General features: G+C 41.4%; 1 protein-coding gene across 4 annotated transcripts in view; it reads right to left on the bottom strand.

Moving 5' to 3' along the window:
- Positions 1-6,382: 6,382 nt before the first annotated feature.
- CPM (carboxypeptidase M) overlaps positions 6,383-25,148 on the bottom strand; it is a 45,946-nt gene continuing 27,180 nt past the window's right edge. For all 4 annotated transcript variants that reach the window (XM_054988958.1, XM_054988960.1, XM_054988957.1 and 1 more), the window contains exons 4-9: positions 16,339-16,511; positions 13,557-13,741; positions 12,827-12,997; positions 10,815-10,967; positions 8,560-8,708; positions 6,383-6,699 (exon numbers count right to left, since the gene is read on the bottom strand). In XM_054988958.1, the coding sequence (XP_054844933.1) occupies positions 6,445-6,699; positions 8,560-8,708; positions 10,815-10,967; positions 12,827-12,997; positions 13,557-13,741; positions 16,339-16,511 (1,086 nt within the window). In that variant the 3' untranslated portion in view covers positions 6,383-6,444. The remainder of the gene's footprint in view (positions 6,700-8,559; positions 8,709-10,814; positions 10,968-12,826; positions 12,998-13,556; positions 13,742-16,338; positions 16,512-25,148) is intronic.

Below are 25,148 nucleotides of genomic sequence, written 5' to 3'. Positions count from 1 at the left end.
AGACCTGTCAAACAGATAAGCTCTTTCAACCGTTTATCAGTACATTTATTTATATAGAGTTCAATATTGCTTTGCAACTCCTCATCAAACACACAGACACCAATCTAGAGTTTATTTTACTTTATTGAAAATATACCCTAGTTTTTTAATGAAGCAAGTAATCAAAATATAAATGGCTATTAATATGAATCCTATAACAACAGAAACATAGAAAGGCAATAAGAAATAAGTTCACTAACATTTCTCAATAAATCCTAAGTTTAACATTGCTCAAAGTTTCTATGAAATACATAGGTAGAAATAGGTTCTCACCTAGATTCTCTCAAGAGATCTCTTCCATCAGTACCCTGCTTATTCTTTCTGTGTTTGCAATTATATACCTAATCATATGCAAATATGTAGGGTCTATTCACATGATAGCACAAACAAATATTGATTGGTTTGACACTTCACTGAACATTCATAATTTCATAGTACAGCCTTCCAATTAGTTAAAAAATTGTCATTGTCTGATCTGCAAGAGAATACTATTAATCTCTGACAAGTGTCAAGAAAAGTTAAGTTGGGCGATCACCATTGGTTGAACCTCTGATAGAAGAACACCAATCTCAGTAGAGTCCACTATTTTAATTAATTGTCAAAGGATGAGAGCACACCTGCTGAATTACCTTACACATAGAAAAAATACACTGAAAGTTCATGCAAAGTTTAAAAGTTCATCTAGAGAGTACAGAAGCTAGGCCTAGTATTGTTCAGTATTGATTATTGGCATATGATTTTAATCTATATTGGCATAACATCTTAATGTAGTGTTACATGCCTGGGGGCTTTTAAAGTGTTGATTCTAGACTTAATGATGAAAAATTCATCATTCTGCATCTTTCCACATAGTAAGAAGTGGAAACTGTATCTTTAAAAGCTGTGGTCAGGCAAATGAACTATTTCTGGATTTTACTCTCTAATTAGGAACCAAGCCTCATCTTTCAGTGTTTCTTCTGAAGGCATCTCTAGGGTTGGAAGAGAGGTGTAACATGTTTGCTCCCTGACTGCCCAACTTAGAGTTGTCAGCATGAGGCTGGCAACTGGTGGGACACTCACGGCAGGGAGGTGTTTCCGGTGACATGCTGACATCACTTCCGGTTGTGCTGGCAGTAATGTCAGCACATTGGGAAGCTGATTATCACCTCCCCCAATACCCCCATTTTTCTCCTGCCACCCACTGAGCAGTGGCAAAAGAGCTCTCTGGAGATGGGGGATTCCCTATCCCCAGTGGAAACTTGGCAATCCTAGCCTTTGTTACCAATTTTTTTTTTGGTGTAAGACAAGTCTACCAAAGATGATAAAATATTTCTTCATGTTGCTCACATTTCCAACATTAGTTAAACATACCTTTTTGCTAATTTATCATGAGACATACCAGCAATACATCGTTTTGTAAAAATTTTCTTTCAGTATGGAATTCAAAGTGAATTTATGCCCCTTTACCCATATATTTTCCCACTGGTCTATTTGCCTATTATACCCAAAATTTTTAGCCTATTCTTCCGTTTCAAATTTTGAAGATAACATGTTCATCATTTGTACAAAGCTCTTTTTCAAATTCTGTCTTCTTGTAGTCAAAGCCCCATAATTCTTTATCTCATTTAAACCTTTCTAGCAGGACTTTCTGATGGCTGGGTCATCAAAGATTGTCATTTGTCAATACTCTTGGTGTGTCCATTCCCTGACACTCTTCTTTTTCATAAGTATCCAGTGTATATTTTTTGTCAGGAATCAGCACTAATAACATTTTTTTTTGCAACTAGGGCCAAAAGATTGGCTTGCCTGCCAGTCCACCACCCATACGTAGAGCACAGGTATTGAAATGCAATGGGGTGAAGCATCATGCCTGACAGAAGCCCTTGCCTCAACACACAGGAATCAGACTTGAATGGAGTGTATACAACAGCCTCACCGTCAACCTGCCACTCAGAATTGCTTGCCTATATTACCCAGAATGTAATTCCCTGTTTTTATAAGGCTGGAAGCATGGAAATGAGAGACTTGAACATGCTGGCTTGATAAAGTTGAGGCCAATATGAGAGAGACTTTCTAAGAAAAGGGAAGAAAAAGATTGGATCACTCTGGAGGCTGCGTAGCCAATCAAAACCAAAAAAAACCCTTAATCCTTGAACAATTGGTGAAAAATAGCCAGCTTTCAGCCATATCAGTTTAATTGCTGAAATATAAAATTGATATCTGAGAGGTTAATTAATCTCTGTCCATTGCACTCTCATCTCTGCAAGGAAGGTGGAAGCAGGCCAACTCTTCAAGCAGCAGTTGGAGTTGAAAATCCCTTCTGGCCCATGTGAAAAGAAACTGCTTGCGCAGGTATGTGAGTTGCATGGTGCTTGCTTGGCACAGACTGCACTCAAGATGGCCCAGCCATTGATAGTGATAATTGCTTTCTAGTCAAAGCTGGCACCTGATGCCTTTAAGTGTTGGTCTTCTGATCTTGCCTGTTCAAGAGTTATATTTGCTTTAAAAAGTACAAAAAGAGTACGTTTTCAGCAATGATATCTGAATTAGCTGTGCCCACTCAAGAATGAGGCCTTGGAGAGCCAGTTTGGTGTAGTGGTTAAGAGCATGGGATTCTAATCTGGAGAGCCAGGTTTGATCCCCCACTCCTCCACTTGAAGCCAGCTGGGTGACCTTGGGTCAGTCACAGCTTCTAGGAGCTTTCTGAGCCCCACCCACCTCCCAGGGTGATTATTGTTGTGGGGATAATAATAACATAGTTTGTAAACTGCTCTGAGTGGATGTTAAATTGTCCTGAAGGACGGTATATAAATCGAATGTTAATCTTAATTATGATGGGAAGCACACAGAGCAGGTCATTTTAAATACACAAAAGCAGTGAAAAAGGAAACGTGTCAAGAACCATTACGAAAGACTAGAATTAAGTCTCTAGTTTCATAATATATATAAAGTAATGGACGGGAGAGTTCTGGTCACACATCTATCTCATGAAGCTTGAGAATATACAGAAAAGGACAAAAAAATCAAGTGATGTCTGAAGCTCTTAATTTAAACTTTAAAGTCCATCTTCAGAAGGATGCTGTTCTGTAACATCGAGAGAGGAGACAAGTGTTTTTCTCCTGCAGAAATGGGGAATGTAGAGGTCACTCGTTGAAACTGATTGGCAGATTCTGGAAGTGAATGGTTCCAGAAATACACTCACAGTACAAACCTAAGGAAAGTTACTTCAATTAACTTAGAAGTGTGTAACTCTCCTTAGGACAGCACTGTCAACATGTAATGAAATGAGATAGCTTTACAAAAAGTTACACAAATACACACAGACAAGGTCAACTTAATAAGTATTAGTCATGTTAGCAAATGGAACTGACATGTTTGAAGGCAGTTCTTCAGCTCTAGTCACTGGTATCTGTGTACCTTAAGGTAGGAGATTCTGATAAGCAATGTCAGTCATTTTACTACGTCCCTAGATACTGATTGTCTGAGATCAACAAGTAATTCCCCCTTTCAGATAGGGTTGCCAACCCTGGCTTGGGACATTCCTGAACATTTTGGGGGGGAGCCTGGGAAGAGTAGGGTTTGAGGGGTTTCTATATATCTGCTCCATCTCTTGAAGGGCAGTTTCTCAAGCTGGGTCCTGGGAACCCCTCGGGGTCCACAAGGATACTGAAGGTCTGTAAGGACAGAGGTTGGACCCTCTCATGACCATCTAGCTGAACTGGAACCCTATGGATTGCCTTGGTATGAGGGCAGGGATTCAGGGAACAGAACCTCCTTTCCCATTTTTATTTGCTACTTTTTGCAGAGACTGAAGATGAGAGCTTGTAGCACCACCATCAGCAAACTAAAGCACCCAGTTTTCTGATCACATCTGAGAAAAAACAACTGGTCCTTGAAGATTATTTGGCTGAGCAGTAGCAAAAGATCCAGTCCTAAAATAGTTTACAAAACTGACCTTCACTGTTTCCCCATGATTTTCCATAGAGATAGATACCACACTACATATAACATTCTGCATATAGCCAATAGCAATTTTCAGTTGAATGACAGAAGCCTTTTAAAAAAATTCTTATGAGCAGCTGTGAAAGTTTTTCCAGGCTCCTACCTGGCCCAGCGTCTAGCTAAAAATCAGCCAGTAAGAAAAAGTCTTGCTAACTCCAACATAAAGTTCCTTCTAATCACAGAGTGAGATTTATTAGAACTTGGGTTGGGGCTGTCTGAGTTTTGGCTGTATAGCTAAATTATAGAATCAGGTGCCCAACCCAGAAGCAGGCAACAAAATGTTCCTTTCATTTATAACCAGACTTCGTCACTGAGACTTGAGGGTGGAGAGAGGGAGGCTTAGGGCTTTAGTTACTGCCTCTAAATACACACTATCACACTCCAGTATGTTCAGTAGCATTTCATATGAAAAAACTGACAAATACTGTTGAAACCAAATGAAGTAAAAATTGCTGGTGGATTGCATTGTATATGCTGTGTGTGCATGCACCCCTCACAGGAGTGATCAGGAGAGAGCGCTGCCTTTTCACACTGACCGGTTTGTTTTGTCACCAGTCAAAAGCACCATGCTGGAGTCTCATAGAAAATAGGGTGGCCTGCTCTTTGCATGCTTCCAGGTTGATTCTGCCAGTTGTCTTTGTTTTCCAGGGACATCCATTCACGTTCCTCCAAAGCTTAACTGTCTGTCCGTCAGAGTTGCCTCTGTGCCTGCCCCTCTCCCTTGTTCAATTGAGAAGTCTCATCAGGTTACCATTTCCCTCACTCGTGACTTTCTCCCCTTTTAAGGCAAGTGCAGCTATGCAGATATTCTTGAACAGCAGCACTCAGTACAAGACTGAGTTTTATGAGCATGTACAGATGTGCATTGTTTTTGCCCATTGTGGACTTAGATCTACTGTTTCACTATATTCTGGACTGGACAGACATGTCTCTTTCTCCCCTGGATTAAGCTCAGGGAAATCTACTCTCCTAATTTGCAGCAGAAGCCTATGCTGACCTCCCTGTTCTGTTTCCCAGCACTGATTGACCAGCTCTTGTGTCAATCACAAAGCCTGCTGAGCAAGGCTTGCATAGCTCTGACAGTCACCCTTTTTCAAGGGTAAAAGAACCAACAACAACAGAGCTATAGGATAATAGGCTTATAAAGTGCCAAAGAAATGTTTGCTCAGATAACCTTGTAAGAAAATGGGGAGGAGCGCCCAAAACAAAGTACTCTATTTGCCTGAAAGAGAAAGGAGGGAAGAGGAAGAAGCACAGTTTCAACTGGGTACTGTGGACTATTTGAGAGAAAGCAGAGCTCACACTGCAGCAGGAAAACCAGCACTTCTTCCTTGGTATGTCTATAAATGTTCTGTAATCTAATAAATTACAGTCAGAATCCAATGTTGTCAAAATACTGCAGCTTTCCTCAGACAGCCAGTGTGCATTAGCTGTGCATCATAAAACTAGTGATGGAATCCTAGCAGAGATTTAGTTGCAGGCAGAGATCAGAAAATTTCAAACATATTCTTATTTGTTTATTGGAAGATTGCCATCTTTACTCTGACCACTACTGAATTAAGATAATACGCTGATCTAAATAATGGTAGCAGAATGTAATGATTCAGTATCGGAAAATTACATTTTTACACTTAAAAAAGTGAACGATGAAGTGGGTTTGATTAGAGAAATTGGCTTCCAGAGTGATCTTTTAGCATACTAATTAATTGCAGTTTTTAAGAATTGTCAGGAAGTAAATTATTAGGAGGATTTTGAACAAAAGTGTAATTTAATTGATGATCAGTTTTTGCAAGTTGCCAATGAGTTGTAGCTTAATTTCCTGAGTAAGGAAGCATATCCCTCCACTGTGTGCACATACAAAGTTTTAGTGCTGTCTCTTTCGTGTATGTGCATGTGTCTCACAGGTACTACAAAAAGGGAGAGATGTAATTAGCACTTAAATCAAGTGTACTTACTCTCTGAGATTGTCTCGTCCCCTACAAACCAGTATTACCAGTACTCTTGTTCTAAACCAAAGATAGCACGCTCGTGATCTTGTAACCTCAACCTCTTTGGTGCAAGAAAAATACCAACTGAACAGGTAAAAGGCTGTTTAGTCCAGCCTCTTCATTGGTACTTATAACCTTCTTCTTGGCAGTTTCTGTACTCAGAAGTAGGTACTGGTTTATAAAAATATTCTCTTTGACTATCTTAAATTCACATGATAGCTAGTGAAAAGCTAGCATGCCCTAAGTTTAATATTCTGTAAGATATTTTTAACAGAAACTTTGCCCAAAGTACATCATATATTTACAATGTATGTCAAATAATGAGGTAAAATAAGATTGCATTGTGAAAAGCCAAAATTTATTGATTGTCCAGGAAATATTGGCCAGTTCATTTAAAATCTTTTATATATTCTGGTAAAGTCAAATTCAAATACTTTCAAAAGCACACATAAGTTATCTGAAAACTGCATACAAAAGTATTAATTAAAATCAATATGTTAATAGTGGGATTCAGTTTTTTTGATGTACTTAATGCACTTTCAGTGTAACGAGGTGTTGTAGGGCATGATGCAAGCTTTGGTGCAGCAGATACATCAGGCAAAATGAAGTCATACGTCAGGGCACTGAAGTCTTCTGTGCCATCTGGTACATTCATTATCTGTAGCACTGACTTGTATCCAGGTGCTGTTGCCTACAAGACCAACAATGTGGGGAGGGGAGAGTTTTTGTAAAGTCATGCCTCAGTCTCTTAACGGATATTATGCAAACCAAGCTACCTTCTGCCAAGTTAGACCTTTGGTCTACATAGGCCAGTGCTTCCTGCTTCAAAACGTAGTGGCTCTCCAGATCTCAGGCAGCAGTCTTCCCAAGACATGCTGCCTGGGAACTTTAGCAGGCACGTCATGGTTTCTTCAGATTGCCTAATGCATAGTGCACACATTACGAAGCTAAGGAAATGCCATCTATAGACACAAGGCTGAACAGTGCATTTACTGCTGGGATGGTAATGGTGGAAATATGGTAAGAGAGATTTTACTAAAGTTGGTCTCGTACATTTGATGAAAGGTAATCCCCAGCATAGTAGGGAGGCAGGGTTACATGTATTGTGCAATTATAATCAGAGTTCGTACTCTTATTCCCAAAGCATTTCATTTAATGGTTTATCCCATAAAGTAGATACAGGCGCATTATCATATCAAGAGTCATTTGCTACATTAATGTGACATTCTGATGGGGGGGTCACCTGTGCTAATGAACAGGGCTTTGGTCAGTTGCCACAGCCCCTCTGACAAAGATTCCCTCTGCCACCGCTTACATTACATTTACTCATACATACATTTACAAGAATCCATCCAAGACACGCAATTAGACTAGTATATGGTTACTATCACCCAGAGGTATCTTGTCCAGATTCCTAGGCCCCAGGAATTTTGTGCCCTTAGTCCTCCTCTCTTGGTGACCTCTTATTTCCTGCAGGGCCGGATCTATGGTTGCTGGTGCCCAGGGCAACCGAAGATCGGCCACTCGCGCGCACACATAGCGCGCACGCTCCCAGCGCTGCGTGATGACATCACTTCTGTGATATCATTACGCAGAGCAGTGCGTGCCACCCCACGGCAAGCCGGCTGTCCCGGCGTGCTGCGGAGCTGGCGGCAGCAGTGTGAGTAGCTGGGAGGCCGCCCGTGCCATTCGCCTGCCCCGCAGGACGGGGCGGCCGACTTGCCGTGCACCCCTCGTCCTGCGGGGCAGGCAAATGGCGCGGGTATAAATAACTAAATTGCCACTAGAAGACATGATCAGTGCAGTAAAAGCCTTATTTATTTATATGTTATTTATAGCCTGCCTTTCTCATTGAGACTCAAGGTGGCTCACACAGTATAAAATCTTATGATCAATGGCTGAGACAAGGATGCAGCAAGGATTGTAGAAATTTGAAAACATGCACAGTGCTGAATACAGAGATGAACTATTGCTGAAACAAAACATAAGTAGTTTGATAAGACATATTAAACCACATGGAAACTACCCAGTAGGAACAAATCTACATCAACAGACAGTATCCAGTAAATCTACAGTTCCTGTCCCTTTACCAAAGCATCTCTCTGAGCCGGTTCTTATAGCACAGCCCTATTACCTGAGCAAAAAAGCCCTTCTGAATAAGCCTGTAATAACTAAGAGACAGACTCCCTCAAACATTTAATGTAAATGGAAAAATCTTCATTCATAAGTTGACCTTCGGACATTACTTTAAAAAATCATCTTAGAATCCAGGATTTTAATGTTAATAGCTGAGACAAGCACTTTTGGGAAGTGACTCAAACTCAGTCATAGACGAGGATGTTTGATCAACACAGCAGTTGCATCTCATGCTAAACACATACATATTTCAAACAACAATAGTCCCCACAAGGGGTTGCAATTGGAAGGGGAGAAAATAGCAGTCCACCCCCACATATGTGCAAAAGTGCTTTAGAGCACGCACACAAATCTTTATGGATGATGGCAAAATTGACTGGGACAGCAGTTTATAGGGCCAGAGAAGTATACTTACATTAAGTACATAGATCCCAGGCAAGAGCAGAAGATAATATTCTCCATCTCTATTGGTCTTGTAAGGACATATGTGCCTTCTTCCTCTAGCCTCTACTATTACATCTGCAATAGGTTCTCCATCCTGATCCAAAACACGCCCTTTTACACCTATGGACAAGATAAAGAGGGGGGAGAGAGAGAGAGAGAGACCCATTTCTTTTTCTTTTCAGCTTAGGTAGACAAAAAAGTGACTCTTTCTGCAAAGGAAATCTAATGAGGGGGGGATCTTTTCAATACATCTTTTCTAACCATGTCTGACAGATGTTACTTGTCTTTTAAGCCTAGACTACAGTGAATGTTGAAAAACTTGTTATAAAATGTTAAATGCACTTTCACCAAGAAAAGAAATGTTTGGCCAGTTTTTAGGGATGGAGAAGAAGGGGTGATTGGAAATTCACCTCCAGTGTTCCAAGTAGAGTAATGGATTTGAAGAGTGTGTGCTAAGATCCTGCCCATGCCCTCAGGATGCAAGCACAGAAAGAAGAGTACCTTCTCAGGTACAGCAGGCAGAAAGCCTCCGATTTGTATGGAGGCTGTAGCATGCTTTGTACTGTAGCCTGTAACTATACAATTCCAATGTAGCACTGCACAGAAGTCAGGGCATAGAAATCAGTTTTGGATGGAGCACTGAGGTGGGGGAGTCCATCATGAGTGGATGGGTGTGGCTGAAAAGCAAAGTTTTAAAGACTGGCCTAAAAATATATCGTGAGATATAAAGCTCTCTCTCTAACTTTTAAAAATAATGACAGGTAAACATCACCTTTCTTGCCTAGGAGACAACCTGGAAGAGTGGGGGAATGAATATGCACTGCCAGATCCTAATATTGCAAGCAAATAATTCAGTTAATATCTAGAAATTTATTTTTGTGGAAAGAAGAAATGGATTTTTTTCTGAATACTGAGGTTGACAGAAGTGATGCATTATGAAACCACTGCTTAACTTCATAGGAAATTAAAAATAAAGGGGGATTGCTGGATTTTAATGGAAAATATATTGTGCTATGTAGACATAGTGGGAAATCCACTGCCAGGTGATTGTATACAAGAAAGGCCTCAATATAGTATAGAAAGAACCAAAGATGAAGTAATTCTTCTCCAACTCTTTGCTTATGCTCTGTATATTGTTTTTGTAATGGCTCAGATGTCAGATTAATTGGATTAGCGCCTTGAGAAAATTCTAGCTTTGATAGCTTTATCTGAATATCTCATAGTTTATTGGGAATCACAGAAACAAAAACTTCATTGCTGCACCTCCCCTCACCCTGGTCAAATGGAACAGCCAGGAAATAGTGGGTCTGTGGGTCAAAACAGTGTTCTGTTGGGGAGGGCTGGAGAAGGGCAGCTGCAAAAGCCCTTCCAAGAGAGCCTTTTGACACTACCAGATACTGTCAGTTTTCGTATGTCTTTTTCTGGGCAAAATTACTTTAATTTCCAAAAATCAAGTGTAAACTTTCCAGATACTTTTCAACAGCAAACCCCAGAGAGGTTAGGGTGCTGGTGCCAAAACAACAGAGGGTCTTGTAGCACCATGAAGACCTGACAAATTACTGTGGCATACGGTTTTGGGAGTCTGAGCTCACTTTGTTAAGATACTCAGAGAGCAGAAATGCAGAACCTGAGCCCTGTGGCAGCTTAGAGACCAACAAGATTTTCAAGGTATAAGGTTTCGAGAATCAAAACTCTCAGATGCCAAAGAGAAGTATATATGCACCAACGTGCAAACAGAAGAGGGGCTGAGGAGTTATGAGAAAATGAGCATCCCAAAACATAGTTGTGTTATTTCAGAACATAGATGAAAAGAGGAGTCAGTAGAGTAAACAAGCGATCAGCATGTGTGTTGGCCAGTTCCCAACAGCTGATGAACTGGCAAAAAGAAAAAAAGAACAGTATGAATAAACTTGTAAGGGGGACACTTGCTTTCTCTACTACTTGTAAACTAGAATTCATATGCAGATTTAACACTTTCAGACTTGTTGAGCTACATCCACACTTCAATGGATGTGTCACTATTGTTGCGCTATAGCAATAATTTGCCACTAGATCATCCTATGTAGACAAGCCATTTCAGCTGCATATGATTGCTGCAATGCAATGATAGCCCAATATCTAATGATGTATAGATGCGATCTATGGACTCAACAGAACAGAAGCAGTTCTATAAGATGTATCAAAATAAGATCGAGGATCAAGTGAAAGTCACTAACGTCCACTTACCTAAATGAACTTGTTTAATGTATTCAACCAAAGCCATTTTGTTTTCATTCCAGAAGGATGAAAGTTCTTCTTTTGGTGGATATTTACAGCATGATAGTTCCAATGTAATTTCAAAACACTGTCCCCATATGTAATTGTAATCCTGCATCCCACCTAAAAGTGAATTGTTTCATTATGTAGTTGAAATACCAGCAAGAATTAACTTTTTAAATTACTTTCCTAGTTATTCCCTAGCTCCCGGATTCATCTATACTGGGCCCAGTGGCTTTTCTCGTGAGCAAGCACATCTTGTGCAAAAGAGTAGCCCAGTGGCACACCTGCAGGAAAAGTCAACTTTGGTTTAATCCTTCCCACTACTGCCACTTTGGCCTGCAGCTCACTCCACTCCTCAGATGCTACTATCAACTGTTTCCCATCCTTGCAGTCAGGCTGGCTTGGAGAGTGTGATGGTGGGCAGGTTCTTTAAAAAGAATACCAGGCCTTTATGAAGCAAACACTAGGCTGTCAGTATTTCCTGACAATGGACAGCCCCTCCCCTGCAACAGGGCTGCCTTTACAGAATTAAAAAAGTGAAACAAATTTGAAGGGACCCTCCTCCCATTTCCTTCCACATTTCTAGCAACTAGTCACGACGAGGTTATGAAAATGGAAAACCAATTGGGGATGGTAGCTCTTCATTGAGTATACAAAGTCAGACTCTGCGCCATCTATTTATTTTGTCATTTCTGACTGGTAGCAGGTTTCCAGGGCCTCTGGCAAAGGTCTTGCCCAACATTGGAACCTGAGTTCCAAGATGCAATTCTAGGGGACTTCTGCATGCAAAGCAGCTGATCCAAGTTATGGACCTTCCCTGTTTCCACCAATATCCCAATAACTCATACATCATATCCTTACACTTCCCTCCCTGACCCCACTACAAAACGTCTGGCTACGGTCACGTCATTTTAATTCTGATTAGCAACCACAACGTACAGTTACTTTCCTTAGTGATCCGATTTGCACACAAGAGATTCAAGGCACACAGAATTTATTCTGAGCTCCATTAATATAAACTACAAGTGTGTAGTTCCTTCAAGTGCTGTTCATTTCAGTGGGAGTCAATGGTACAGAAGGGATGTTTTAGGGTATACGGTTAAACAAAAGATATTTGTTATAGCGGCATTTAAAGGTTGGTATGTGAAGATAAAATATTTAGGTGAGTATCAAAATAATTCTCCACTGTGTAAACAAAGAGGGAGATTTAGATTTCTACTGAAACAAAACTCTGAAGGTAAGAAGACAGACAGTGTGAGGAAGTTGGAATCCTGATGGAACTGGCATCGGAGAGGGAAGACAGCAACAGGAGGGCCACATATAGGAACCTTTAAGGCTACTAGATCATTGTTTGGTCCGTGGCTGCAGCAGCCACTTCCGGGCAATGAAGCTGGTATGAGTGACTGCTGATAGCATATTGTTACTGTGGAACAGAATACAGAAATGAAGTTGAATGTGTATTTCAGCCAACTGTAGGTTTTAAATTCACAAATTACTAACCCATTTGAGCACTCAATATATTTCTTGAAGCATTCTGTCATACTGTTCCACATGCACTTAACACTGCTGATCAAATTTCAAAGTACAAATGTATACTGTACTTTCAAAGCCACACACACAGGTGAATTATCTTAAGACAAACTGACGCTATGGCAGGAGCTTTGAAATACTAATTTGAATTTGTCACCTAGTACTGTACAATCCCACCCCCCACCCCCAGTATTGCATTTTAGACTCAAAGCCATTTCTGCATTTTTACCCAAAAGCTGGTCAAATAAAAGTTATCCTACTGATCGACTCTGCATCTAAGGTATTAAAGAGATAAATCTACACACACAGATGAGCTCTCTCTGTGTGCCAACAGAATCCCAACATTTTTTTAAAAATGCAGCCGTATGTCAGACTTTTCTCATAGCATGCAAAAAAAAAAAGCAGGTGTGAGGATTTAGGCACTGTAGAAGAAGAGATGTAATTCTTACCTTCCACCTGGTACCATGCAAAACCATTTGTAATGCCATCTGTAAAGTAATCTCCAACAACACATACTTTCTCATTATGCATTGTAGCATGGCTACTAGAGTACGTTTGTGCAAGGTGCACGAAAACATCATTATCCAGAGTTTTGCTAATGCCGTCTGAAGTAATAGTAACTGTAGAAAGATGACCACAGTTCACACCTTGTTAGTATTTATACATTGTGTGCATGCATATTTAAACAGTACTAAATATGCACTATGCAAGCATAAATAAGGAATTCAGCGTAAGGATTGTTAGCGAGTGAAGGAAGAATATTCCTTTTGGTTGAACGTGTAGCTTGTCACATTTACATTTCTGGCTGCCTCTGAAAATTCCCCTTCAGCATCCAAAAACCACTGAGATGCATGAATAGAAAAGTCCTACCACCCTGAAATCTACTGGTGTTGTAGCATGCCTTGTTGACTCCTGGAGTTTGGGCTGCTGACATAAAGAAGATTTCATATTGTAATATCTAGAAGAGGTAAACAAAGTTTAGTACTTTTCTAGTCTCTCTGTTGAAGCACGACCTTAATATCTATGTCAATTAATGTGTGAAACAATAAATCATTAAAGCCTACGTTAGCAGACGAAGCGGTATGTGTGTAAGAAGCCCAAAAGCCTTCAAATACTTTCAGTTATAGACTTAGACTATAACTAACTTACCAGACTATAACTTACCGGACTATAACTTACCGGAATTGCCATTATCGAAAGGATAACTAGCAACTAGCGATCCACCATGCAGATTGGCAGACAGAACAAATGTCTCGGTCTTTATCCAGTCCATCACTGCTTGAGTCTCTGGTTCGATTTTGTGAGAATTACTGATGAAGCCATCAGGAAAATTCCTGTTCAAATCTGCCCCATTGCTATTGTACCTTAAAGAGAGACAATTATCATTATTATTTAAACTTCTCTGAGACATTTACATTCAATTAATCAATTTAGGGCCAAAGTTCTGTATATTTAGAGGTCTTGACTAGACATGGGCATGAACAGCATTACGAATGGAAAAAACTCACGAACAGCCCGTTCATCTGTTTGCAAACAAGCAGTTTGTGAGGCCCCATTCTAAATGAACAAGTGGTTGTTGCAAGCCTCATTCGTTGCCTTCCTCAGCCCTTCATCAAGCCAGACGGTCTGGCGCCTTTCAATCAATTCCCCTGGCAACGGAGGCAGGGACTGAAGTCTGTCTGAACTCCTTCTGGCTTTCCTTCGGGCTTTTTTTGCCGCTGTGAAGAGAAAATGACAGCAAAGGGGGAGACCCATGCATCATGCCTTTCTTGGGGTGCAATCTCTCTGAAACTTGGGGGGGGGGTCCTTCGGAGAACAGTGAGGACGCTGTCCCCCTGCAAATATTGGACATTGGGAAGGTCAGTTTGTAATGCCTCAAAGTAGCTTCCAGCAGAGAGTCCCATTTTTGCCACTGTAAAGAGAAAATGACAACAAAGGGGGAACCCATGCACCATGCCTTTCCTGGGGTGCAATCTCTCTGAAACTTGGGGGGGGTCTTTAAAGGACAGTGAGGATTATGTCCCCTGCAAATTTGGTGGGTACTGGACATTGAGAAGGTCAGTTTGTAACCCCTCAAAGTAGCTTCCAGCAGAGAGTCCCATTTTTGCCACTTGGAAGAGAAAATGACAACAAAGGGGGGACCCATGCATTATGCCTTTCCGGGGGTGCAATCTCTCTGAAATGTGGGGGGTCTTCAGAGGATAGTGAGGACTATGTCCCCTGCAAATTTGGTGGGTATTGGACATTGGGAAGGTCAGTTTGTGGGGTGTTTAAAGGGCCCTGCTCCTTTCACGTGGCAGGAAAGGGCCCTTTAAACTATCAGCTGGCAGGCGGCAGGGGGAAATCCCCCCTGCCATCTGCCAGCTGATAGTTTAATGGCATCTTTAAAGGGCCACGAACAACAAACAACGAACGTGTTTGTGAAGAGGGTCGTGTTCGTTACTGTTCGTTGTTCATTGTTCATGGATGGCAACGAACAACGAACAGCTTGTTCAGGTTTTTTTCCCCCGTCATGCCCATGTCTAGTCTTGACTCTTTCACAATACCTCTAGCATTCTACTGGCAACTCAAACATTGTTCCTTATTTTTGAGGTATATTAATTTCTCTTAACAATTTGGCCAGTGTAACAGGAGCTTTAAGTAGTGGTTTTATAACATGGTTACATCAACAGGAAAATGGGAATATTTAGACCAACATCTGTGATTAAAAAATGATTTCCCTAGACATGTTATGTCCCAAAGTATATTTCACAAGTTTGCTTTGTCTGCTATAGGGAGATGTAATCATGGAAGTGTTATGAATGAAAGAAAATTGTGAAATTGAGAAGCACACCATTTCCTCCAAATAAATGAGAGTTAAGAGGCGTGACAATTAGAGATCCATGTATAGATGTCTCATTGGATTTTAACTTTAAATAAAATGTGCACTTAAATTTTATGGTTAACATACTGGCTAAGTGCTGTAATAATAATAAATAATAAATTTAAAAAAAATAGCATCTGTGGGTAGTCTTCTTAGTTTCAATTGGGGTCATACCACAGGGAAGGAAAGTTTTAACCCTTCCTCTCCCTTGCACTATATGAAACTTCCATTGCCTCTTCCACAGGGATACTATTTTCTCCATGGGTGAAACATGGCTGAAACTTTGTTGTCATAGTTGTACTCTCCCTCTTTCCTGTCTCTCTCATACACACAGCATAACTGAAGGATTCCTAGATGCAGAGGAGTTAGCCGTGTTAGTCTGTGGTAGCAAAATCGAAAAGAGTCCAGTAGCACCTTTAAGACTAACCAATTTTATTGTAGCGTAAGCTTTCGAGAATCACAGTTCTCTTCGTCAGATGCATGGTACAGAAACTGGTACAGAACATGGTACAGAAACCAGTTTCTGTACCATGCATCTGACGAAGAGAACTTGATTCTCGAAAGCTTATGCTACAATAAAATTGGTTAGTCTTAAAGGTGCTACTGGACTCTTTTTGAAGGATTCCTGTTTTTGGAAGCTTTGTATCAAGATTTAATTTCCCTTGATGTCCAAAAGGAGGTGCCTGGGCAAAAGGGGAGTTTGTTTTCTTTCTGCAAAGTGGGACTTGAAACTGGGAGCGAATCAAGGCTGTAAATTAAACTGATTAGCCCTATTCACTACCTACTAGCTCAGTGTTAAATGAAACAAAAGTGAGAAGTGACCAATAATGGGGGGGGGGAGTCAAACTAAGGCTAACGAGGCTGATTGGGTCAGAGAGGCACCCCGGCTGCAAAGAAGAAGAAGACAGACAGACCATCTTTTAGAAGGATGACATTTCAAGACTTCTGGAGGTTCAAGGCCCCAGGAACAGAAGGGAGCCAGTGTAGCTAACTACTAGCTCCTCTGGATGCATGTGATACAGGGCTCAAAAGTATATTAAAAGCACTCCCCAAAATACTCCCCTACTTTTTCCATTCCATCCTAGCTTCCACTCCTACCTGCCCTCTAAGGGGTAACAGCCAGGATGCTTTGCTGCTTCAAATCCATCAGGGTTCATTGAAGGCATGATGTGTATCCGGGTGCTGTTAATTAGCTTTGTAATGACTGGGTCATGCTGATAACTGGTCACCAGAAAGGCAATCAAATGGAGCAGCAGCTCCCGTCCGACTACCTGTGTTAAGAAGCAAATGGTTGTTGTGTTTTTAAATGCAAATGACAATAAGGAACATAGGTTTCAACTGGCCTGAGGTGCAGAGATCATACATGATGTAATTATGTACATATATTGCAAAGCTTTATGGTCTCAAAACAAACCCACAAATATGATGCACCGTGTTACTGGTCTGGTCAGGAAAAAATAGGACTGTCAGAGACATGGGCAGTCTTAACCTATGGGCAATAGGGGCAGCTGTCCCAGGTTCTACTCTTGGGGGGGGGGGCAGCCACCCACAGCCCCACCACCCAAGGGATAAGGAAAGAAGGATAAGTGGTGGCAGGCTCCTGCCACCACTTGCATCTGCCACAACTGGGACAGCCGTGGCTCCCAGTGGAAGGTGTGTGTGTAAAGGCATGGCACTGATCTTGGACTTTTGTCTAGGACTTCAAAATCACTAAGACCGCCCGTGGTGAGAGACCACGTTTTTGATGGTTTTAAGCTTAACTGTGCCTGTATCTGATTCACAATGAAAGACAACTCCAGCCAAAGTGCCCAATTGTACCATTTACATGAAAAGTGAACAAATTTGCCCATAGAAACAAATACCTAGCAGTGATTTTTAAAATTATTATAAAAAGTGCTGTAGTGAAGTGGGGGGTGGGGGAGAAGTACCATTGATACTACTGTAGCTATATTTGTGGCCAGACTGGTTTACATGTTACACTCACCCGATGATAATGGGCACACACATCTACAGCAGCAGATGGCCTAAATACATTGTACAGAGACAGCATTCACAGTGAAAACTAGCTCTTTTAGTTAGTGTATCTTTCAGCAGGCATAACGTACCAGTGCATTAGATTATTAGATTTCTACAATGTCTGTAAGAACATCCCTTTGTTTACTTGGGGAGAGGAGTAACAGATAAGAGTGGTCACCTCACAATGTGTGATTAAAGTATCTGAACCTTTTCTAAAGCAGGTATGTTACGTATATTAGCTATACATTGCATCTACTATTTTGTTATATTCTACATCACACAGCTATCCTGGACAATGTACTGCTCAGAACCAAAATTTCTGCGATTGGAATTCTGTACTTATTCTACAAATTCTGTGCTTCAGCTGCCACAGGACATGATTTGGCTTCTGGAATAAAAATCAAAGACTTACTGAACTAGGAAAATATATTGTTTTTCTTAATGCAAAATTGGTCACAGGAAAAACAGGTTGCTTAACTATAACTGTTCTTCATCTTATCATCTCTTCATTCACACGGATTTGCTTTATACCTGCACAGAGTCACAATCCAGAAACTTCTGTTAGGTGAAAAAATGCTCTCCCCTTAGAGACACATGCCCATATGGAAGGATCATGCCTTGCTGTTCAGTTCCTTCCAAAATGTAAGCGCATGCGACAGCAAGTTAAGGCACCTATTGTGGGAAAGGTTATGTGAATGCATAGACATCTACTCAAACAACAACAGTTACCAGTAAGTAACCTGGTAAAGTACTACTTTATGATATCTGTGCATCACAGTGACAGCAGTAAGACTAAAAACGAAAACAAGAGGCAAGCAGACCTACCTGGAGGTGGTGTACATGTGCTTTTAAGATAAAAGGAAGTTGAGCATAGCTCTACCAAAGGATGCATCCACTTGGCTCTAGTATCTAGGGCACAGTGCCCCCAAAAGATAGGAAAGTTGAACCCAGGTGGGTTCAGAAGAACCTCCCTGCTCAAGACAGAGGACACAGCAACAGCTTTGGGAGAATAAGCGCTGAGTGTCCTAGAAAGAAGTTCTTGGGCCATTTTGTAATAGAGCTTGATGGTGTCTGTAACCCAGTAATTGACTCATTGTGAGACAACTCTTCTTTAGTTCTGAATAGCAAAGAAAGAAGTCTGAAGGAGGAAGTTCTTCCCAGGCAAAAGGAGAACACTCTCTTAACATCGAAAGAATGCAAGGCCCTCTCTGCTTCAGAAGCTGGAGTTGGGAAGAGGACAGGGAGAGGAAAGCCAGGCCCAACATAAGGCAGAAAATTGATGTCTGGACACATGATCAACTTGTCCTTATTAATTTGAAAGTAAGATGAGATTGATCATAGAATACAATTCACCAGACCTCCTACCTGAAGAGATTGTTGTTCCTGGTGGCACCTTCAGGATAAGGAATCATAGGCTGTGTCCACATGTTCCATGGGGTTTTTTTGAGTGCATGTAGGAATCGCTGTACCATTGTCCTGTCTTTCAGCTTCTGTAGAAACTGGGCATGTGTAGTATTCCGTTCTCTACCACTGATTTCCCACTCAAAGTTTTAAATACAGAAGTGTTTCATAAATATGCAGACAGTAGAGTAGTGCAATCACACGATTCCATATCTTACTATATAAAAGGCAAACCATGTTCCCAACCACTCACTCCTTATCCCCATGCAGGTGCAGAATGCAGGGATAAGAAGCAAGTTGGGGGCAAAACGGTTTGCCTCCTCACTGCCTCCTTCGGCTTCCAGAAACCCAGAAAGGCTCAGAACTGGTGGTGAGGCCCTTCTAAGGTCCCACAGTGGCTGGGGGGGCGAGGCTCCGTGCCGCCTCCGCAGGGCCTTGGGAGGGCCATGCACAAGCTGAGTGGTGGCTGAGGGGCTGGAGGAGGAGGAAGCCCCGATCTCTTCCCTGATCCCCCCTCGACTGATGTCGGGGGGGAGACACGGGGAGGGGAAGTGCTGCTAGGGCCCATTGTATTTTCCCAAACAATAGGCCTTATTGCTAGTTTAAAATAAAATCAGAAATGGCATTCCATTCTCAGTGTTGTTCCTAGACTGATAGCCTGATTGCTGAGTGATCCAATGTAGCAAGCACTGCAGTATGATTCCCTTTGCATACATAGATATCGTAATAACACAAGGACCATTTTAAAAAGGGGAGGAATTATACGATCATGCACGCAAGCCAGACGCATGTGTAATGTCTGAAGGAGGGGTAATGGCGAGAGGAGGGGTTGGAGATTTGTAGGAGGGCTCTTCTGAAGCGCAAAAAAGCCTCTGTGTGCATTGATATGATAGGATAATCACGCAGAAAACCTGCATAAAAAATAAACATGGACCAAAACAGGTCTCACAAAAAAAACACACACATTTAAAAACTGGGATAATCATGACCTGCTTGTGCATGGGAAATGACGACATGTGTAATGATTGAGATAATCCGCCAGAGTTCCTTTGGCAGGCGGCCCCATTAAGGAAGCGGCCATAGGCAGCATTTGCCTAAAGATTCAAATGGTTTGCCCATCAGCTATGTCAGGACAAGCTGTAAATCCCAAGCCAGTGTGGATGGGTTGATTGAAGGAAGTAGCAGAATGTAGCCCTTAAACTGCTTCACCAGAGGCTGAGTGAAAATGAAGTAGTCAGGAAGTAGAGATAACAGCCAGATGGACTCTAAGAGATTAATGTACTAATCTTAGAGAACAGAGGAGGAGTATGTACTCTAGAATGGAAGTCAGCAGGCCAACTGATGGAGCCCATCACTGCTGGGAAGTAAATGTTGGAATATGTGTTGCAAGGTCTGACAGTCATTATGGGATTAATATGTTTACCTAGTGCCTCTATTGTTTGTGTTGACCTGGAAGAGAACCTGGCACAGCCAATAGCCTTATCTGACTGGAAGCCCTGGAAACTGAGATGTGTTTGTAAACTGTTATTGGTCAATAGGTCAGGTGATTTCTCTAGGGGTTAACAAGGAGGAAGAATCTCCATTGCTCTCGTGGTCTAAGTTTGTAGCATGTAGCAGCAAGATGTAGCTCATAGATTTTCTTATTTTGTAGCAATCCTGTATACCTTTTCCTTTAGAAGTAAATGTTTTTAAAAAGCAAACAGACATTTGACTCTCTATTGATTCAAGATCCATTGCACCTCTGATTTTAAACTATTTTAACCCATTTTCCCCATCAATAAAGATAGTAAATTGCTTCCACTTTCACTCAAAGCCTAACCTGTGGAAAGCTTCCTGGAATTTAGGAGGTCCTCTTTCAAAGCATCTGGGAGCAGAATATGCCAACTCACCAGGTTCAGTAAGTCTGGATGTAAAATCATGCCCCATTGTGGAGACAGGAATCTGGAACTCTGGGAATACCTTGGTGAAACACAGTTGATGTGGCCAGTAAGAATGGATGAGGATGCAGTTAATCTTCCCAATTACCTTGGTGATGAGAGATATAGGAAGGAAGGCACAGAACTGGCATAGCCACCAACAAAGACAAAAGGCATCTGCTAGAGAGTGATGAATGATCTTTGGAGAAGAACTCTGGGCAATTGACTGAGGTGGCAAACAGATCTATTTTCAATGTGCATTCAATGGTGCAAAAATAGTTGCAAGTATTTGTCATTCAAAGTCAATTTGTGAGCCACAGTCCCTTTGCAACTAAGGATGTTTGCTAGAGTTTTGTGATTTCCTGTGATGTGGATTGCCCTCAGAGTGATGTTGTACTTGAAGCATTTGTCCAACAAGTAACAGGCTGGTTGTTTAAAGTCACTGTACTGTCCTGTTCCCTGATGTAGTACACGGTAGCTGCATTTTCTGTGGCTACTTGTACTGCTCTGACTTTCAGAGGAACAAATGAAACCACAAATCACTTGACAGGAACAGCAGGTGGTTGGTGTGCAACTTCCTTTCCTGAGATGATTAGGGTCAGCTAATTTGTGTCCATGGCATAATGGGGCCCCACTTCCACAGACAAGTATCCATGGTAAGAATGAAATGCGGGGCAGGAGGTATGAACGAAACACCTCAAACCTGGTTGCATTGATGTGTTCTCAATGGAGGGACTAAGTTTTATCCTCCAAATGGGTCACAGGATGAAAGTTCTGAGGAATCAACCCTGCAAACTCCAAGTTCAAGGTCACCAGTTCAAAATGCAGAAGATGTGTGTTGGGATCAAGGTGAGGATCCAACAATGACTGGTTCTTCTACTTGTACCATTGGCTGAACAACAGAAGCTTAACAGAAAGTTCAACAGTAGTGGAAGACTAAGTGGGGGAATAAATCCCCATTGGTGCCAATGGAGGTGGCATTATATCCAATGAAGATGGTTATAGCAGAACCTGAAGATGGTTATAGCAGAACCTGACCTGTGCTAAGGGCATAGGTCAGTGAATAAATGACAAAGGGAGTCCTCAGCACTGAGTGGGGGACGCTCATGCCAGTCTCTATAATAAGGCCCATACTGATCTCCTTCCCAATAATAGAAACTCTAGACTCCCAAACAGTATGGGGAGTGCTTCAGAGAGAGAGAGGGTGAAAGTAGTGTATTAAGAGTACTAAGAATGTTGTTGGCCTGTTGTGTCCCAAGAACACCTGGAGGGCTGTTAGTATTGAGAGTGAGGTCCCAAGTGAGTTTGAAACTGAGGCTGCAGAGGTTTAAATCAGGGTGAGTCTTCAAGAAGCTCTCTGACAAAGCAGCATATGGGAAAGAGGCAACATCCCTCCATAGGGTAAGTTTTGGGGACTGGGAATGTAATTGCAATGAACTCCAGGGTCCATTGCAACAGGATGAGAGTTTGGAACCACAGCTTGTTGACATGGTTTCAGGTCCGAATGTCAAAGAAACTTATGTCATTTATATTTCTTATTGCTTGGTTCCAAAGAGAGGCTCTTTTCAGGGTCTACGGAACTGCAAATCAAGAATGTTGGCAGTCAGTACTGGAGCCATAAAGTTCAAAATTGGTGAAGTGAAAGAGTCTAGAGCAGGTGAGGCCAACTGTCAGGTCTTCTAAGGCTGTCAAAGTTCTTTCCTCCAGTGAAGCATGAAGGCAGGAGACTCAGGTGCTCCCAGCTTGCTTTGTAAAGCAAAGAGGAGGAGTCCACTGTGTGCTGTTGCCACCTAAACGCCTCAAGAAGTTCCATCATGCTACTAACTGCTGCAGCACACAAAACAACTGAGAGAGAAAGAAACATGCAGTCATAATGGTATCTCTACATTTCTGAAGCACGGCTCTCAAGCCATTCAGTATCAATGTGCTAGAGGACATTTTTCTGATTGAACACTGACTGTGTATCTACGATACATACATTTGACAATTTCCCTGCACATCTGCAGTCAATGTTCAGTAACATCTTTACTGACCAGCAGAGTAGTAAGATATTCAGTTCACCAAGTAGATACAAACTTTATGAACGCTTACCACTTGGTAAATAAATGGCCCCTGTCTCTATCCTAGGTTTGTAAGTAGTCTATATTAGGTTAAGAGAAGGAAGTAGAACAGCAAACAGTAAATGGAACGGCAGAGTTGTTGTTGTTTTTTAAAGAAGGGTCAAAAGTGTATAAACCAATACGTTAATGCCATTTCTTCTGTTTTCTTTAGGGCGCAGTAGAAACTATCTCTAGCATTGCAATGCTTTTCTTGTTCCTTCTGCCTCTGGTGATAGTGCTGTGATCACTGAACATGTCAGTCAGGAAGTACGTCTTTGGGAGCAGAATATGTAGGTTAGAATATGCTTTCATATGTTTTATAGATAGGATAAGCCATGTCATAAAGTGATGTTGTAAAATCTCCATCTTAGGGTTGGCATCAAGCTACCTTACCCTCTTATAAATGTCAGTATTGCCCTGCAGCTTAGGTCCAATCACATTCCACAATGCAGAGAATCAGCCAAATTGGGGGGCCCAGCACTGCTATTTGTAAGAGTTTCAGTGTGTAGGAACACCAATCACAGATTTCAATGCTGATTCAAGAAGGGAGAAAACCAAGAAGAGAAATAAAAAGTTAGAGGAAAAAACATTTGAACTTAATGTGAATCAATAAAGAGAGCTAGTGATGAGAAACATGACAAGAGAGGAAAAAATAAGCAAAACCATTGAGAGGGGAGATATATTTAAGCAGAGAGACGAGAAGACTGCTGGTTAAAACATTACATTGAGCCAGTTTGGTGTAGTGGTTAAGAACACGGGACTCTAATCTGGAGAGCCGGGTTTGATTCCCCACTCCTCCACAAAGCCAGCTGGGTGACCTTGGGCGAGTCACAGTTCTCTTGAGCTCTCTTAGCCCCACCCACCTCACAGGGTGATTGTTGTGGGGTAATAATAACACTTTGTAAACCGCTCTGAGTGGGCATTAAGTTGTCCTGAAGGGCGGTATATAAATCGAATGTTATTAATATTATTACAGTAACTGAAATGAGAAAGAACGACATTCTGAACAAGGGTGTTAGTGAAGTTAATAGGAAAAGACACATTACAGAGGGCAGGAAAACGTTCCAAAAACCAGAAGGAAAGATCAAAGACAATGTCAAGATCTCAACTTGCTGAAAACACTTGAGTGATGTTGCCTAGTGAAAAGAGAATGTTTACGGGGAAATGGAATAGATTCTCTTCTGCATAATGATCTGATTTCCAAACTTAAATACCTGCAAATGATTTGGAAATACTATTAAGAAAAGTAAGAAAGCAGGAACAGGAAGATAGCATTAGCATTGCCTTGTGTATGATACAATGTAAACAACATGAAAGTGAATATATAAAACGTATATATTAAATGGCAGTGCAATTGCATCAGTAATCTATTGTTATTAGTTCTGTATTGTTCCTTCTCTTTGTTTCTGGCAGTGTGGTGCAGATGGCATGGAATGCTCTGGGGGTGGGAATTGAGCTGCCTTGGGATAGGTGTCTGGAACAAAAACTGCTCAAGTCCTATTTCGAACAGTATGTTCAGAAGAATCAAGCAATTCTTTGCAGAGAATAACGTTTCCGTTTGCAGAAGAATGGGGTGATGATTTCTGCCCATTTTGCCTGCTATTCTGTTCCTGCCCACAGGGGTTTTCCACACAGGGCTATTTTGTTGGTTCTGGCCCCATACTGCTTTGTTTTTTTCACATTTCTACACACTTTTTTGCCTTTAGTTTTAGCTTTATTGGGGTGGGGGAGCAACTTACTGGTTTTTGTCTGGTTCTTTTGAGACTACTTTTACTCAATCTTTTTTTGAAAGCTAATTTTGAGTCAATTTTTTCTTCATGTGAAATGTTTCTTTTGCTTTTGTTTATCCCCACTCACTTTTCAATGATTGAACAGTCATCATTGTCAACCTACTCCTCCCCCCATCTTCCTTTTCCACCCTCTTGGTTTTGTTTTTAACGGTTTTTAAAAATAATTGATTTCTTATCAATATACCAACCTACCATTGTAATAATAGGTGCAGCAGGTTCTCTGAATTCCCAGCTTAATTTTTTTTACAAAAGGTCTTTAGCTCCTTCCATGGCAGAGAGATGCTTTTTTTCTTGTATCTCCAAAAGGGAAGGGAGTAGAGACTTGCAAGTGCAATCCTAAAAAAGACTTAATCCAGTCTAAGCCAATTGATTTCAATGGGCTCAGACTGGGATAACACTGTATAGGATTGCATTGTTAGTTTTTTAAAAATGAAAACTGGGAATTCAGAGAACCTGCTGCACCTATTATTACAACAGTAGATTGGTACAGCAATATGAAATTGATGGCTTTAAAAAAATTGCAAAAGCCCTGGTAGCCCAGGTGATAGAGTGGCAGCCACTTCTGGCACCAGAAAAACAATGTGATTTGAAAAGTAAATAGCTGCTGCTGCTCCAGGCTCCATCTTAACAGAGGTCAAGTTTCCCCACCTGGTGCCAGTCTCCGCCTCCTGGCTCAGGGTCAGCCT

This window comes from Eublepharis macularius, chromosome 9 (assembly GCF_028583425.1).
Source record: "Eublepharis macularius isolate TG4126 chromosome 9, MPM_Emac_v1.0, whole genome shotgun sequence".
NCBI classification, from domain to species: domain Eukaryota; kingdom Metazoa; phylum Chordata; class Lepidosauria; order Squamata; family Eublepharidae; genus Eublepharis; species Eublepharis macularius.
This window is presented reverse-complemented; position numbering and strand designations above follow the sequence as displayed.